General features: G+C 36.4%; 1 protein-coding gene across 3 annotated transcripts in view; it reads left to right on the top strand.

Moving 5' to 3' along the window:
- The window catches only part of ADCY8 (adenylate cyclase 8), a 261,483-nt gene that overhangs the window by 180,497 nt on the left and 66,475 nt on the right, over nt 1–14,511 (top strand). For all 3 annotated transcript variants that reach the window (XM_032253684.1, XM_032253696.1, XM_032253691.1), the window contains one exon: nt 1,193–1,293. In XM_032253684.1, the coding sequence (XP_032109575.1) occupies nt 1,193–1,293 (101 nt within the window). The remainder of the gene's footprint in view (nt 1–1,192; nt 1,294–14,511) is intronic.

Genomic DNA, 14,511 nt, shown 5'->3' with positions numbered 1-14,511 from the left:
AGCCCACAAACTATAGGATATTCTCCAAACCTTAGCTATGACACTGAGAAGGAGGGTTCGGTCTAAAACCCAGATCACACCAAGAAGTCAGAAGAAATAAAAATCATGTAACTCTTGATTTCAAACACCATACCAACAACAGATAGGACTGACTGTATTATTTCTTGACCTGACTGAAACCCTACCTTAGTATTGTGGACATAGAGCCTAAGATGTTGTGAGGCCTCTATTTGCCAGCTTTCTGTATGAAGTAACCATGAAATGCAAATCAGGGGTTACAAAGTTCCAAAGTGAGCCTTAGCTTTCTGTCCACCGAAAATAAAATAACCTGCCTGCTACTATACCTCTCTGTCTTCAAGGTCAAATTTGGGGCTGGGTTCAGGCTAATTCAAAGGCTCTAAAACTGAAAAAGTTTTAAAAACCGTCCTGCCTTCTGGAAGTAGTAGATATTCCCCTGCTTAGTAACTCCAAGATGGTTCAAGAGACTAGACAGAAGTGAGGCAAATACACATTGAGTTCTGACCTTCTAGAAGCTTTTAAAGCTAGGCAATGAAATTACTGAGTACTCTGGATAATCAAAATAAAGTTAACACCATTCCCTAGGGCTGCCTTGAGCAGACACAGAAGGACATCAAGCATATTGGTCTATTAGTCTTGGTTTCTCTTCTGTGAAATGAAAGGGCTATACTAGCTGGAGATCTCTTTGGCTATTTTCTATCTTAAGAGCCTGAGAATTTATTTTTAATTAAAAAAAAGAGGCAGAGAGACTTCCTGGTAAAACATTTCCCTGTGTTCCCAAACTTAACACGAAACAGAGCAAGATCCTTAAATGACTTAAGTTTACTCATGAAGAAAGTCAATGCGAATTTGATTTGCTGCATATATGGATGTGTGCTCTTCTGTTCTGTTAAAATAATGTGAGTTCAGAGGGAGGGGAAGAACTGGAAACTTTCCTGCAAAGTCTCCCTCCCATTGTATTTACTCCTGGGCTCTCACTGGAAAGTTGGCAGGAGGGATGGGATAATGCTCTGTGAAAGTTTTATTAAGATATGAATTATTTTTATTTTTAAAAAATCTAATTGCCCTGTTTCTTCTTGATGTTTCCCTCAACCTCAAACACTGCTAAAACCTAATTCTTCCAAAACCCAACTCTTCTGCAAAGTAACTCATTCTCTTTTTTTTTTAATTACAGTATTCTCAAATGAGGGATGAAGTATTCAAGTCAAACTTGGTCTGTGCATTTATCGTTCTTCTATTTATCACGGCAATACAAAGTTTGCTTCCTTCTTCAAGGTAAATATGAAAGAACTAATTGATCTGGTAAAACATCTTTGTGAAATTCCTCACCTGGAGTCAGTCAGCTGACTTTTCAAAGGATCAGAATTTAAAATAACCGAGTCCAGATCCCATACCAAAATGTTTGACAGTCTCAATGTCTATTCTGGTTGTCTTACTCTGCATAATAATCTCAAAACTCTGCCCAGACAATAATTTTTATCCCAATTTTAATTAAAAACAATCAAAATTAAAATAGGTCCCACTCTTACTTGACATGACACCCATGAATGCAGAAAATAGGTATAAGAACTTCAATCGCCATTTACTTATGCTTTTGTTAGTATAGCTCCTTCACAGATGCAGCATCATAGTTCCATGGGAATGAAAAATCAGCACTTTAACAATAACGCAAACACCTATTTAGTCACTGTTCTAAATACTTAACATACACAAACTTCTGGAATCCCCATGACAACTTCATGAGGTAGGTGCCATGATTATCTTCATTTTAAAGAGAAGGGAACCGAGGATCATAATAGTGAAATAAGTTGCCTAAGATCTCATGGTTCATAAGATCTCATAGTTATTGCCTAGATTCAACCCAGGAAGAAAAGCTCTAGAGCCTGGGTTCTTAATCCTCTGCTAGGCACATATTGTCCAGGTTACAGATGCTGTAGCCAGGATTTGAACCTAGTTCTGGATTAGTCCAATAGCCATGCTTTTTTTTTTCTCCTCTAAGCTATAAGTTACCTCCTGCCTCTTTTCTCAGCTAAATTGCCTTCTACCCATACTTAACATGAGTCTTCCCCCTTCACATGGTTAAAAATAATATCAACAAATATTTTTTAAATACTTAATATAGGCAAAAGAACATTCTAGCCCCTGAGGATAATATAGTTTTGGAAGAAGAGGTTCTGTACTCTCTAGGACATAATTTAGTAGATGACAAAGACATTAACAATGGCTCCCAGTTACTGAGTACTTATACATGCCAGGAAAGTACTGCATCTTTTGCATGGATTGTCTCAAAAAGCCTGAAAGTTAACGATGAGTAAGGTGGCATTCCAATTGCGTTTGTAGATGAAGATTTATCCCAGGTCGCACATGTGTGCAACATCTGAGCTGAGATTTGAACCCAGAGACAAAATCTGTGCTTTTACTTACCAGACTGCTTTGCATCAAAATCCGTTATTCATTCTGACCACATCACTCAAGGAAAAATTTGTAGAAAAGATTTTGAGCTGAGTAAAATGAGAGTGGAAAAAGTAGAAGAGCATTCCATTTGGAAAACTGTTCTGGCAAAGGCATACAAGTGAGAAAGACCTTGTGGTTGTAGAATAGTGAGTAAATGTGAGAGCCTATAGCAAAGGGTTTGTGCAAGAATAGAATAGACACTATTGCTGAAAAAGGAGGGAACCAGCAGAAGTTCAATGTTCATAACTATGTTAAAGACTTTGGAATTGATCCTGAGAGAAGGAAGGAGCCCCTGGAGATTTTTAGGAAGATTGTAGCATGATACTGTGGAATAAAGATGTTCAAGTTAACTACTATGCAAAGGCAGGCCATGCTTGACCTTCCCCCTAATTATCAGGGGACATTAGAAGGAGAGAGGGGATTCTGGGAAGATGATGGCACAGACGGTGTATGTATATATACATATATATATATATATATATATATATATATATATATATATATCTTGTGTCAGTTTGCTGAGAATGATTGTTTTCAGATTCATCCGTGTCCCTACAATGGACACAAAATCATCATTTTTATGGCTGCATTGTATTCTGTGGTGTATATGTGCCACATTTTCCTAGTCCAATCTATCATCGATGGGCATCTGGGTTGGTTCCAGGTCTGCCACAATGAACATTCATATGCATGTGTCTTTATAACAGAACGATTTATAATCCTTTGGATGTATACCCAGTAATGGGATTGCTGGGTCAAATGGAATTTCTATGTCTAGGTCCTTGAGGAATCGCCACACTGTCTTCCACAATGGTTGAACTAATTTACATTCCCACCAACAGTGTAAAAGTGTTCCTGTTTCTCCACATCCTCTCCTGCATCTGTTCTCTCCAGGTTTTTTAATATTTGCCATTCTAACTGGTGCAAGATGGTATCTCAATGTGGGCTTGATTTATATTTCTCTAATACCCAGTGATGATGAACATTTTTCCATATGTTTTTTGGTCTCATATATGTCTTCTTTTAAAAAGTGTCTGTTCATATCTTTAACCCACTTTTGAATGGGTTTGTTTGTTTGTTCTTGTAAATCTTAGTTCTTTGTAGATCCTGGTTATTAGTCCTTTGTCAGATGGGTAGATTGCAAAAATTTTTTCCCATTCTGTTGATTGCTGGTTCACTTCTGTACAGCAAAAGAAAGCTCTGGAGTTTAATTGGATCCCATTTGTCTATTTTGGCTTTTGTTGCCAATGCTTTTGGTGTTCTAGTCATGAAGTCCTTGCCTATGCCTATGTTCTGAATGGTTTTGCCTAGCTTTTCTTCTAGGGTTTTTATGGTGTTAGGTCTTATGTTTAAATCTTTAATACACCTGGAGTTAATTTTAGTGCAAGGTGTCAGGAAGGGGTCCAGTTTCTGCCTTCTGCATATGGCTAGCCAGTTATCCCAACACCATTTATTAAACAGGGAATCCTTTCCCCATTGCTTGTTTATGTCAGGTTTTTCAAAGATCAGATGGTTGTAGATGTGTGGCATTGCCTCTGAGTCCTCTGTTCTGTTCCATTGATTATATCTCTGTTTTGGTAATAGTACCATGCTTTTTGATTGCTGTAGCCTTGTAGTATAGTCTGAAGTCAGGTAGCATGATGCCTCCAGCTTTGTTCTTTTTGCTTAAGATTGTCTTGGCTATGCTGGCTCTCTTTTGGTTCCATATGAAGTTTAAGGTGGTTTTTTCCAGTTTTGTGAAGAGGGTCATAGGTAGCTTGATGGGGTTACTGTTGAACCTATAAATTACTTTTGGGCAGCATAGCCATTTTTACAATATTGATTCTTCCTAATCATGAGCATGGAATGTTTTTCCATCTGTTTATGTCCTCTCTTATTTCCTTAAGCAGTGGTTCGTAGCTCCCCTTGAAGGGATCCTTTACTTCCTTTGTTAGTTGTATTCCTAGGTATTTTATTCTCTCTGTAGCAATTGTGAATGTCAGTTTGCTCTTGATTTGGCCCTTTTTTAGTCTATTATTGGTGTATAGGAATGCTTGTGATTTCTGCACAATGATTTTGTGTCCTGAGACTTTGCTAAAGTTGCTTATCAGTTTAAGGAGATTCTGGGCTGAGATGATGGGGGTCTTCTAAATACATAATCATTTCATCTGCAAATAGAGACAATTTGACTTCCTCCTTTCCTAATTGAATACCTTTTATTTCTTTTTCTTGCCTGATTGCTCTGGCTAGAACTTCTAATACTATATTGAACAGGAGTGGTGAGAGAAGGCATCCTTGTCTAGTGCCAGATTTCAAAGGGAATCCTTCCAGTTTTTGTCCATTCAGTATGATATTGACTGTGGGTTTGTCATAAATAGCTTTTATTGTTTTGAGATATGTACATCAATATCTAGTTTATTGATAGTTTTTAGCATAAAGGGCTGTTGAATTTTGTCAAAGGCCTTCTCTGCATCTATTGAGATAATCATGTGGTTTTTGTCTTTGGTTCTGTTTATGTGGGGAATTACATTTATAGACTTGAGTATGTTGAACCAGCCCTGCATCCCCAGGATGAAGACTAATTGATTTTGATGGATAAGCTTTTTGATGTGCTGTTGCAATCAGTTTGCCAGTATTTTATTGAAGATTTTTGCATCTATGTTAATCATGGATATTGGCCTCAAGTTTTCTTTTTTTGTTGAGTATCTGCTGGATTTTGGTATCAGGATGATGTTGGTCTCATAAAAAGATTTGGGAAGGATTCCCTCCTTTTGGATTGTTTGAAAAAGTTTCAGAAGGAGTGGTACCAGCTCCTCTTTGTATGTCTGGTAGAATTCGGCTGTGAACCCATCTGGACCTGGGCTTTTTTTTGTTGTTGGTAGGCTATTAATTGCTGCCTCAACTTCAGCCCTTGTTATTGGTCTATTCACAGATTCAAATTCTTCCTGGTTTAGGCTTTGGAGGGTGCAAGTGTCCAGGAATTAATCCATTTCTTCCAGGTTTACTTGTTTATGTGCATAGAGTTGTTTGTAGTATTCTCTGATGGTAGTTTGTATTTCTGTGGAACCGGTGGTAATAATCCCTTTATCGTTTTTTATTGCATCTATTTGATTCTTTTCTCTCTCTTTTTTTTTTAATTAATCTGGCTAGCGGTCTATTTTGTTGATCTTTTCAAAAAACTGGCTCCTGGATTTATTGATTTTTTGAAGGGTTTTTTTCTACCTCTATCTCCTTCAGTTCTGCTCTGATCTTAGTTATTTCTTGTCTTCTGCTAGCTTTTGAGTTTTTTTGATCTTGCTCCTCTAGCTCCTTCAATTTTGATGATAGGGTGTCGATTTTAGATCTTTCCTTATTTCTCATGTGGGTATTTGTTGCTATAAATTTTCCTCCAGACACTGCTTTAAATGTGTCCCAGAGATTCTTGTGTGTTGCATATTTGTTCTCATTGGTTTCGAAGAACATCTTTATTTCTACCTTCATTTCATTGTTTAGCCAGTCAACATTCAAGAGCCAGTTGTTCAGTTTCCATGAAGCTGCATGGTTCTGAGTTAGTTTCTTAATCCTGAGTTCTAATTGCACTGTGGTCTGAGAGACTGTTTGTTATGATTTCCATTCTTTTGCATTTGCTGAGGAGTGATATACTTCCAATTATGCGGTCAGTTTTAGAGTAGGTGTGATGTGGTGCTGAGAAGAATGTATATTCTGTGGATATGGGGTGGAGAGTTCTGTAGATGTCTATTAGGTTTGCCTGGTCCTGATCTGAGTTCAAGTCCTGGATGTCCTTGTTAATTTTCTGTCTTGTTGATCTGTCTAATATTGACAGTAGAGTGTTAAAGTCTCCCACTATTATTGTGTGGGAGTCTAAGTCTCTTTGTAGGTCATTAAGAACATGCTTTATGTATCTGGGTGCTCCTGTATCGGGTGAATATATATTTAAGATAGCTCTTCTTGTTGCATTGATCCTTTTACCATTATATAATGCCCTTCTTTGTCTCTTGATTTTTTGTTGGTTTAAAGTCTATTCTATCAGAGACTAGGATTGAAACTCCTGCTTTTTTTTTTTTTTTTCCTCTCAATTTGCTTGGTAAATCTTTCTCCATCCCTTTATTTTGAGTCTATGTGTGTGTCCTTGCATGTGAGATGGGTTTCCTGGATACAGCACACCAATGGGTTTATCCAATTTACCAGTCTGTGTCTTTTGATTGGGGCATTTAGCCCATTTACATTTAAGGTTAATATTGTTATGTGCTAATTTGATTCTGCCGTTTTGATGCTAGCTGGTTGTTTTGCCCATTAGTTGACACCGTTTCTTCATGGTGTCAATGCTCTTTACCATTTGGTATGTTTTGGGAGTGGCTGGTACTGGTTGTTCCTTTCTATGTTTAGTGCTTCTTTCAGGAGCTCATGTAAGGCAGGCCTGGTGGTGATGAAATCTCTCAGCTATTGCTTGTTCTTAAAGGATTTTATTTATCCTTTGCTTATGTAGCTTAGTTTGGCTGGATATGAAATTCTAGGTTGAAAGTTCTTTTCTTTAAGGATGTTGACTATTGGCCCCCACTCTCTTCTGGCTTGTAGAGTTTCTGCCAAGAGATCCATGGTGAGTCTGATGGGCTTCCCTTTGTGGGTAACCCGACCTTTCTCCCTGGCTGCCCTTAGCATGTCTTCCTTCATTTCAACCCTAGTGATTCTGACGATTATGTGCCTTGGGGTTGCTTTTCTTGAGGAATATCTTTGTGGTGTTCTCTGTATTTCCTGGACTTGAATGTTGGCCTGCCTTGTTAGGTTGGGGAAGTTCTCCTGGATAATATCCTGAAGAGTATTTTCCAGTTTGGATTTATTCACTCCATCACATTCAGGTACAACTGTCAAGCATAGATTAGATCTTTTTACATAATCTCACATTTCTTAGAGGCTTTGTTCATTTCTTTTTACTCTTTTTTCTCTATTCTTGCCTTCTTGTTTTATTGCATTGAGTTATCTTCAATCTCTGATATCCTTTCTTCTGTTTGGTCAATTTGGCTATTGAAACTTGTTTATGCTTGGAGAAGTTCTCGTGTTATGTTTTTCAGCTTCATCAAGTCATTTATATTCTTCTCTAAGCTGTTTATTCTCATTAGCTTTTCATCATACCTTTTTTCACGGTTTTTAGTTTCTTTGCATTGGGTTAGAACATGTTCTTTTAGCTCAGAGAAATTTGTTATTACCCACCTTCTGAAGCCTGTTTCTGTCAATTCATCAGACTCATTCTCCATCCAGCTTTGTTCCCTTGCTGGTGAGGAGTTATGATCCATTGGAGGAGGAGAGGCATTCTGGTTTTTAGTGTTTTCATCCTTTTTGCACTGGTTTCTTCCCATCTTTGTGGATTTTTCTACCTGTGGTCTTTGTAGTGGGTGACTTTCAGATGGGGTCTCTGAGTGGATGTCCTTTTTGTTGATGTTGAAGTTATTTCTTTCTGTTTTTTAGTTTTCCTTCTAACAGTCAGGCCCCTCTACTGTAGGACTGCTGGAGGTCCATTACAGACCCTGCTTGCCTGGGGATCACCTGCAGTGGCTGCAAAATAGTAAGGGTTGCTGCCAGTTTCCTCTTCTGTTATCTTCGTCCCAGAAGAGTACCCACCAGATGTCAGCCTGAGCTCTCCTTTATGAGGTGTCTCTTTGGATATACAGGGGTCAGGGAGCTTCTTGAGGAGACAGTCTGTCCCTTATAGAAGCTCATGTGCTGAGCTGGGAGCTCTGTTGTTCATTCAGAGCTGCTGGGAAGGTACATTTAAGTCTGCTGCAGCAGAACTCATAACCACCTCTTTTCTCAGGTGCTCTGTCCTGGGAAGGTGGGGCTTTATTTATAAGTTCCTGACATGCTGCTTTTTTCAGAGATGCTCTGTCCAGCAAGAAGGTAGCCTAGTCACAGTCTGCCAGCAGAGGCATTGCTGAGCTGCCCTGGGCTCTGCCCAGCTGCAGTGTGAACTTCCTTGCAGTTTTGTTTATGGAGGTATAGTTAGAACTGCCTCGGTAATGGCAGGCTGCCTCGGTAATGGCGGACTGCCTCAGTAATGACAGACTGCCTCAGTAGCAGTGGACTCCCTCAGTAATGGCAGACTGCCTCAGTAATTGTGGACTGCCTCAGTAGTGGTGGACTGTCTCAGTAATAGCAGACGTCCTTTCCCCGACAGAGTGGACTATCCCAGGTCCAGCTGCTTTTACTGCAAAACTTTCAATCTGGAGCATTTAAGATTGCTGGTCTTTGTGGGGGTGGTACCTGCCAAGCCAGATCACCTGGCTCTCTGTTTCAGCCCCTTTTTTTCAGTGGAATGGGCAGCTCTGTTTCCCAGGCATTCCGTGCCAGTTGAAATGGCCACCCAGATTTGTGTCAGTTTTGCTGTGCCAGCTGAAACAGCCATGCTGGAAACTCATGGCACTTTTCAGCCCAGGAATCTCCTGGTCTGTGGGCAGTAAAAACTCATTTGGAAATGCAGTGATCACTCACCCTCTGCATTGTTCTCTCTGGGAACTGCACTCCAGAGCTATTCCTATTTGGCCATCTTGGATCCCACAGATGGTATATTTCTTAATCTCTCAGTATTCTCACAAATCAAACCTACTAGATAGCAAAACCAAAATTCTTGTGGACTATACTTATAACGAAAAAAAGGGGTGATGCAATAGACCCACATATTCCAAAATAGAAGTAGGGTAGCAAGAATCCCCCAATAGCCCCAAAATGTGTGTGATATCAGTATCTGTATGGAAGAAAGTAGAAAGAAGTACTAGGCATGACACACCCGGGAACAAAAGGATCTCAATATAGCCAACAGATATTCACTGAGAAGTGCTGTGAGCCAAACTAAGAAAGCAACTGAAAGCGGGACGGAGTCTCCTCAATCCAATAACAGTTTGAAAGGCCTGAAGAGCTGGAACCATCAGGACACTATGAGCTCATGAAACTGATCATCTAATCGCCCTCTCATGATAAAGCCTTGAGAGGAACTGTGTGAGTGAAATCAAAATCACTTATGATAAGGGCTGTAGAAAAGAAGATAAAACCCAGTTTAAAGTGGGAACAGATTCTAACTATCATGTTTTGAAAGACTACATGAAAGCAACCAAAGAGAAAGCTCTGAAAAGTTAAAACAAACAAACAAAAAAAAACTATCCTGAACCATGCACTTTCTAAAAGTTCAGGGAAATGTTTTATATAAAAATGAGCAACAAAATATATCGATGGCAATCCTATACTAAGCTATTATTAAAAAGTAGTGAATAATAAGTATAATCATCATCTTATTGTCATTGAAAACATTCCAGAAAGACATGCCCACAAAATATATCAAAACTTTATCCTATTCTTTTATAAGGAGCTGAAGCACTTAATGTGGTTCAAGACATGAAATAACAACCAAACCAAAATTAGAAAAACTTAGAAATTTGGAAAGAGAGCTCAGAAAATAAAAATTTTAAAGAAGATATATTTCAGAAATGAAGACAGCAAAATATAATATAGAGCACAGAAACACAGCAAAAAATGACTTAAAAGATAATAGAAAGTGAAAGAAAGAAGATTATTTTTTAAGTCATAAAGAAAATTTAAAAGATTGACAGGGCCTTCTTCCTTACATCTTAACATCACACCAACAAGGACCCTGTATACTAACCATGTATACTAACAGCTGAGAGAGCTGCAAGACACTGATTCTTTCTGAGTAAGAGTATTTAGGGAAACCCACATTAAGCAGGAAAAACTAATATGCTAGAGGAATTTGAAGCTACTGGTACATACCACTATAGCAAACTTTAAACATAGCTTAACTCCCAGCCAGAGAGATATAAATCCTCACAGAAAAGGTCTATTTACTTCAGTTTCTATTACCTTATACAATATGAACAGTTTTCAAGAGAAAATGACAAGACGTACCAAAAAAAGAAGAAGAGACAAAGCAATAATCAGAATCAAACTTAGATATAACAGATGTTAAAATTATCATACAGGAATTTTAATAACTATTATTAATATATTAAAGGTTCTAATAGAAGAGGTAGACAACATGCAAGAAAAAAATGGGCTATGTAAACAGAGATGGAAACTCTGAAAGAATGAAAGGAAATAAAAGGAAAGGACAAAAATTTAAAAACACTTAACAGAAATAAGGAATGTATTCAATGGGCTCATCAGTAGGCTCAGAAAAGCCAAGGAAATAATCAGTAAGCTTGAAGACAGGTCAACAGAAACTTCCATAACTGAAATGCAAAGAGAAAAGTGAATGAGGGTTGGGCAGGGGACACAGGCTAAAGCATCCAAGAACTCTGGGACAATTTCAAAGGAAGAAATATATGCATAGATTACAAAAAGGAGAAGAAAGGAGGACTGAGCAAAATCAATATTTAAAGTAATAATGGCTAAGAATGTTCCAAAATTAATGACAGGCAACAAACCACAGAATTACAGAACCACAGAACCTCAATGGTAAATATTTTGGTTAAATAAAAATAACCCAGCAGCATAAACAGAAAAAAAGATATGTATTCAGATTGCAGAAAATGAAAAACAAAGGGAAAATCTTAATGGGTACCACAGTAAAGGACATCACCTTACCAGAAGGAAGGACACTGCCTTACATGCAGAAAAACAAGGATAAGAATTATATCATGCTTTTTGTCAGAAACTATGCAAGCAAGAAGAGCGTGGAGTCAAGTATTTAAAGTGTTGAAAGAAAAACAATCAACCTAGAATTCTATATCCTTCATAAGTAGAGAAGAAATAAAGACTTTCTCAGAAAAACGAAAACTACATTTTAAGCCAACATTCTCTGTAAGAACTGTAAAATAGTTCTTCAAACAGCAGGAAAATAATATAGATCAGAAACATGGATCTCCATAAAGAAAGAGCATCAGAGAAAAAATAAATGAAGTAAATGTTTTTCTCTTAATTGACCAAAAACATTATTTTTTGTTTAAAGCAACAATATTAACAATTATTTGGTGGTTAAAAATATGGCTAAAAGTGAGATGAACAACAGCAGTGTCACAAGGGACATAAGGAAGAAATTGGGAATGCTTTGTTTAAGTTAACTGCATTACACATGAAGTAGTATGAAGGTTGAGTTACGTTAATTTAAAATGCATATTTTAAGCTCTTAAGCAAACACTAAAAAGAGTTTTTTAAAGAAAGAAATATAGTTGATATGGCAAAAAAAAAATTAAATTAAATCACATATAAAATGCTCAATCAAAATCAGAGAGCATGTTAAACAAAGTGAACAAACAAAGAATAAATACAATGAATACAAAAGATAGTTACAAAGATGATGATGTTAAACCAAGCATAAAAATAATTATTTTTTGATGTTAATGGTCTCAATATACCAATTACAAGGCAGAGCTTTCCAGAGTAGATTAAAAAAAGACCCAACTAGGTATTGTACACAAGAACCCCACTATAGATATAGACTCAAATAAGTTTAAGAAATGAAGAAATATACAGTGCTAGCATTAATCAAAAAGATTAAGTAGCTATATTAATTTCAGACCAAATTGATCAGAGCAAGGAAAATTATTAGAGATAAAAATGGAAATTATGTAGTGATTAAAAAGTCAGTTCTCTAATAATAATTAGCAATATGAACATTTATGTGCCTAACAAGAGAATGTCAAAATACTTAAGGCAAAAACTGATAGAACTGAAAGGAAAAATAAATAAACCCACTATTGTAGTTGGAGACTTCAACATCCCTCTGTCAGTAATTAATACACCATGCAGGCAGGAAATCATTGATATAGACAACCTGAACTTATCTAATCAATATTAATGGACTATTCTACCCAATGAAAGAATACACATTCTTCTCAAGCTCACATTGAATAGTAACAAAGGTAGACACCATTATGGTCTATAACTACCTTCATAGATTTAAAAGTAGAAAAATCACACAAAGTATGTTCCCAGATCATAGTGGAGTTAAACTAAAATTCAATAATAGAAAGATAGAATATCCCAAAACACTTGGAGATTAAATAACACATTCTTTTTTTTTTTCCATTTATTTATTTTATTGCATTTTAGGTTTTGGGGTACATGTGAAGAACAGGCAAAACTGTTGCATAGGTACACACATGGCAGTGTGATTTGCTGCCTTCCTCCCCATCACCTACATCTGGCATTTCTCCCCTTGCTATCTCTCCCCAGCTCCCCACCTCCCACCGTCCCTCCCCCATTTCCCCCCAACTGACCCCAGTGTGTAGTGTTCCCCTCCCTGTGTCCATGTGTTCTCCTTTGTAGGGACATGGATGAACCTGGAAACCATCATTCTCAGCAAACTGACAGAAGAGCAGAAGATCAAACACCGCATGTTCTCACTCATAGGCGGGTGTTGAACAATAAATAACACATTCTTAAATCACACGTGAATGAAATAATAGATTTCAAGAGACATTTAAAAATATTTTGAACTAAAATAAAATGAAAACACAACTTACCAAATTTGTGGGATTCCATGAAAGCAGTGCGTAGAGGAAAATTTACATTAAATGCATATATTATAAAAGAAATGATATCTAAAATTAATAACAATCTAAGTTTCTACCTTGGGAAACTATCAAAGAAAAAGCAATTTGATCTTGGAACAAAAAGGAGAAAATAAATTCTACCAATTGGGGCAAAAAAATCAATAAAACTGAAAGCAGGAAAACAATAAAGACAATCAAAACTAAAATCTAGTTCTCTGACAATATCAATAAAATTGATAAACCTGTAGCCAAGCTAATCAAAATAAAAGAAGATGCAAGTTACCAACATCATAAATGAAAAAACGGTTCTCACTGATGATTCCATGGACATTAAATAATAAGAAAATAATATTACAAACAACTCTGTGTCAATAAATTTGATAACTGGGATGCAAGGGACCAATTTGTTGAAAGACATAAACTATCTACATTCAAACGAGAAGAAAAAAATAATTGGAATACTCTTATATCTATTTAATAAAGTTAATCAATAATTTTTAAACTTAAATAAAACAGCAGACCCAAATGGTTTCACTGGTGAATTCTACCAATATTTAAACAAAAAGTAATACCACTTTTCTATAACCTCTTAGAAAATAGGAGAGGGCACAATTTCTATTCATTTTATCAGGGCATTATTACACTAATACAAAAACCAGCAAAAACATTGAAGTAAAGGATAACTACAGACCGGTATCTCATAAACATAAACATAAAACCTCTCAACAAAATATTAGCAAATGAAATCTAACAATATATAAAAAGAAGTATACACCAAGGTACAACAGAACTTCTACCAGTTATGCAATTTTATCTAGCATTCTAAAGTCAAATAGTGATTCACCATATTAATAATTTAAAGAAGAAAAATCATATGATCATGTCAATTGCCAAAGAAATGCATTGGATAAAAGTCATCATCCATTTATGTTAAAAACTATCAGAAAACTAGCAACAGAAGAGAACTTCTACAACTTGATAAAGAATATCTACAAAAAAAAAAAAAAACTATAGATAACATCATCTTTAGTGATAAAAGACTGGAGCTTTCTCCCCTAATATCAGAAACAAAACAAAGATACGCTCTCTCACCACTCGTATTTAATATCATATTGGAAGTCCTAGCTAGTGAAACAAACCAACAAAAAGAAATAAAATACATATTAGAAAGGAAGAAATAAAACTATGTTTATCTACCAATGATGTGACTTTCTATACGGAAAATCCCAAAGGTTCTACCAAAACATTTCTAAAACGAATAAACAAATATAGTAAAGTCACAGCATACAATGTCAATATTCCAAATTCAATATCAGCATTCTAAAGTTGGAATTTGAAATTAAAGAAACAATATATTTATAATAGCACCAAAAATGAAATACTTCAATATAAATTTAACACACTTTATAAAGGTCTGTATGTAGACGTCTTCAAGACACTGATGAAATAAATCAAAGATGTAAATAAATGAAGAGACATTGTGTGTTCATGGATTGGAAGACTTGATATTGTTAAGATGTCAATGTTTCCCAACTTGATCTATAGGTCAATGCATTGTCAGTCA

The sequence above is a fragment of the Sapajus apella genome, unplaced genomic scaffold (genome assembly GCF_009761245.1).
Source record: "Sapajus apella isolate SASKATOON/1434 unplaced genomic scaffold, GSC_monkey_1.0 scaffold3, whole genome shotgun sequence".
NCBI classification, from domain to species: Eukaryota; Metazoa; Chordata; class Mammalia; order Primates; family Cebidae; genus Sapajus; species Sapajus apella.
Note: the sequence above shows the minus strand (reverse complement) of the source record. Positions and strands in the feature narration are given on the sequence as shown.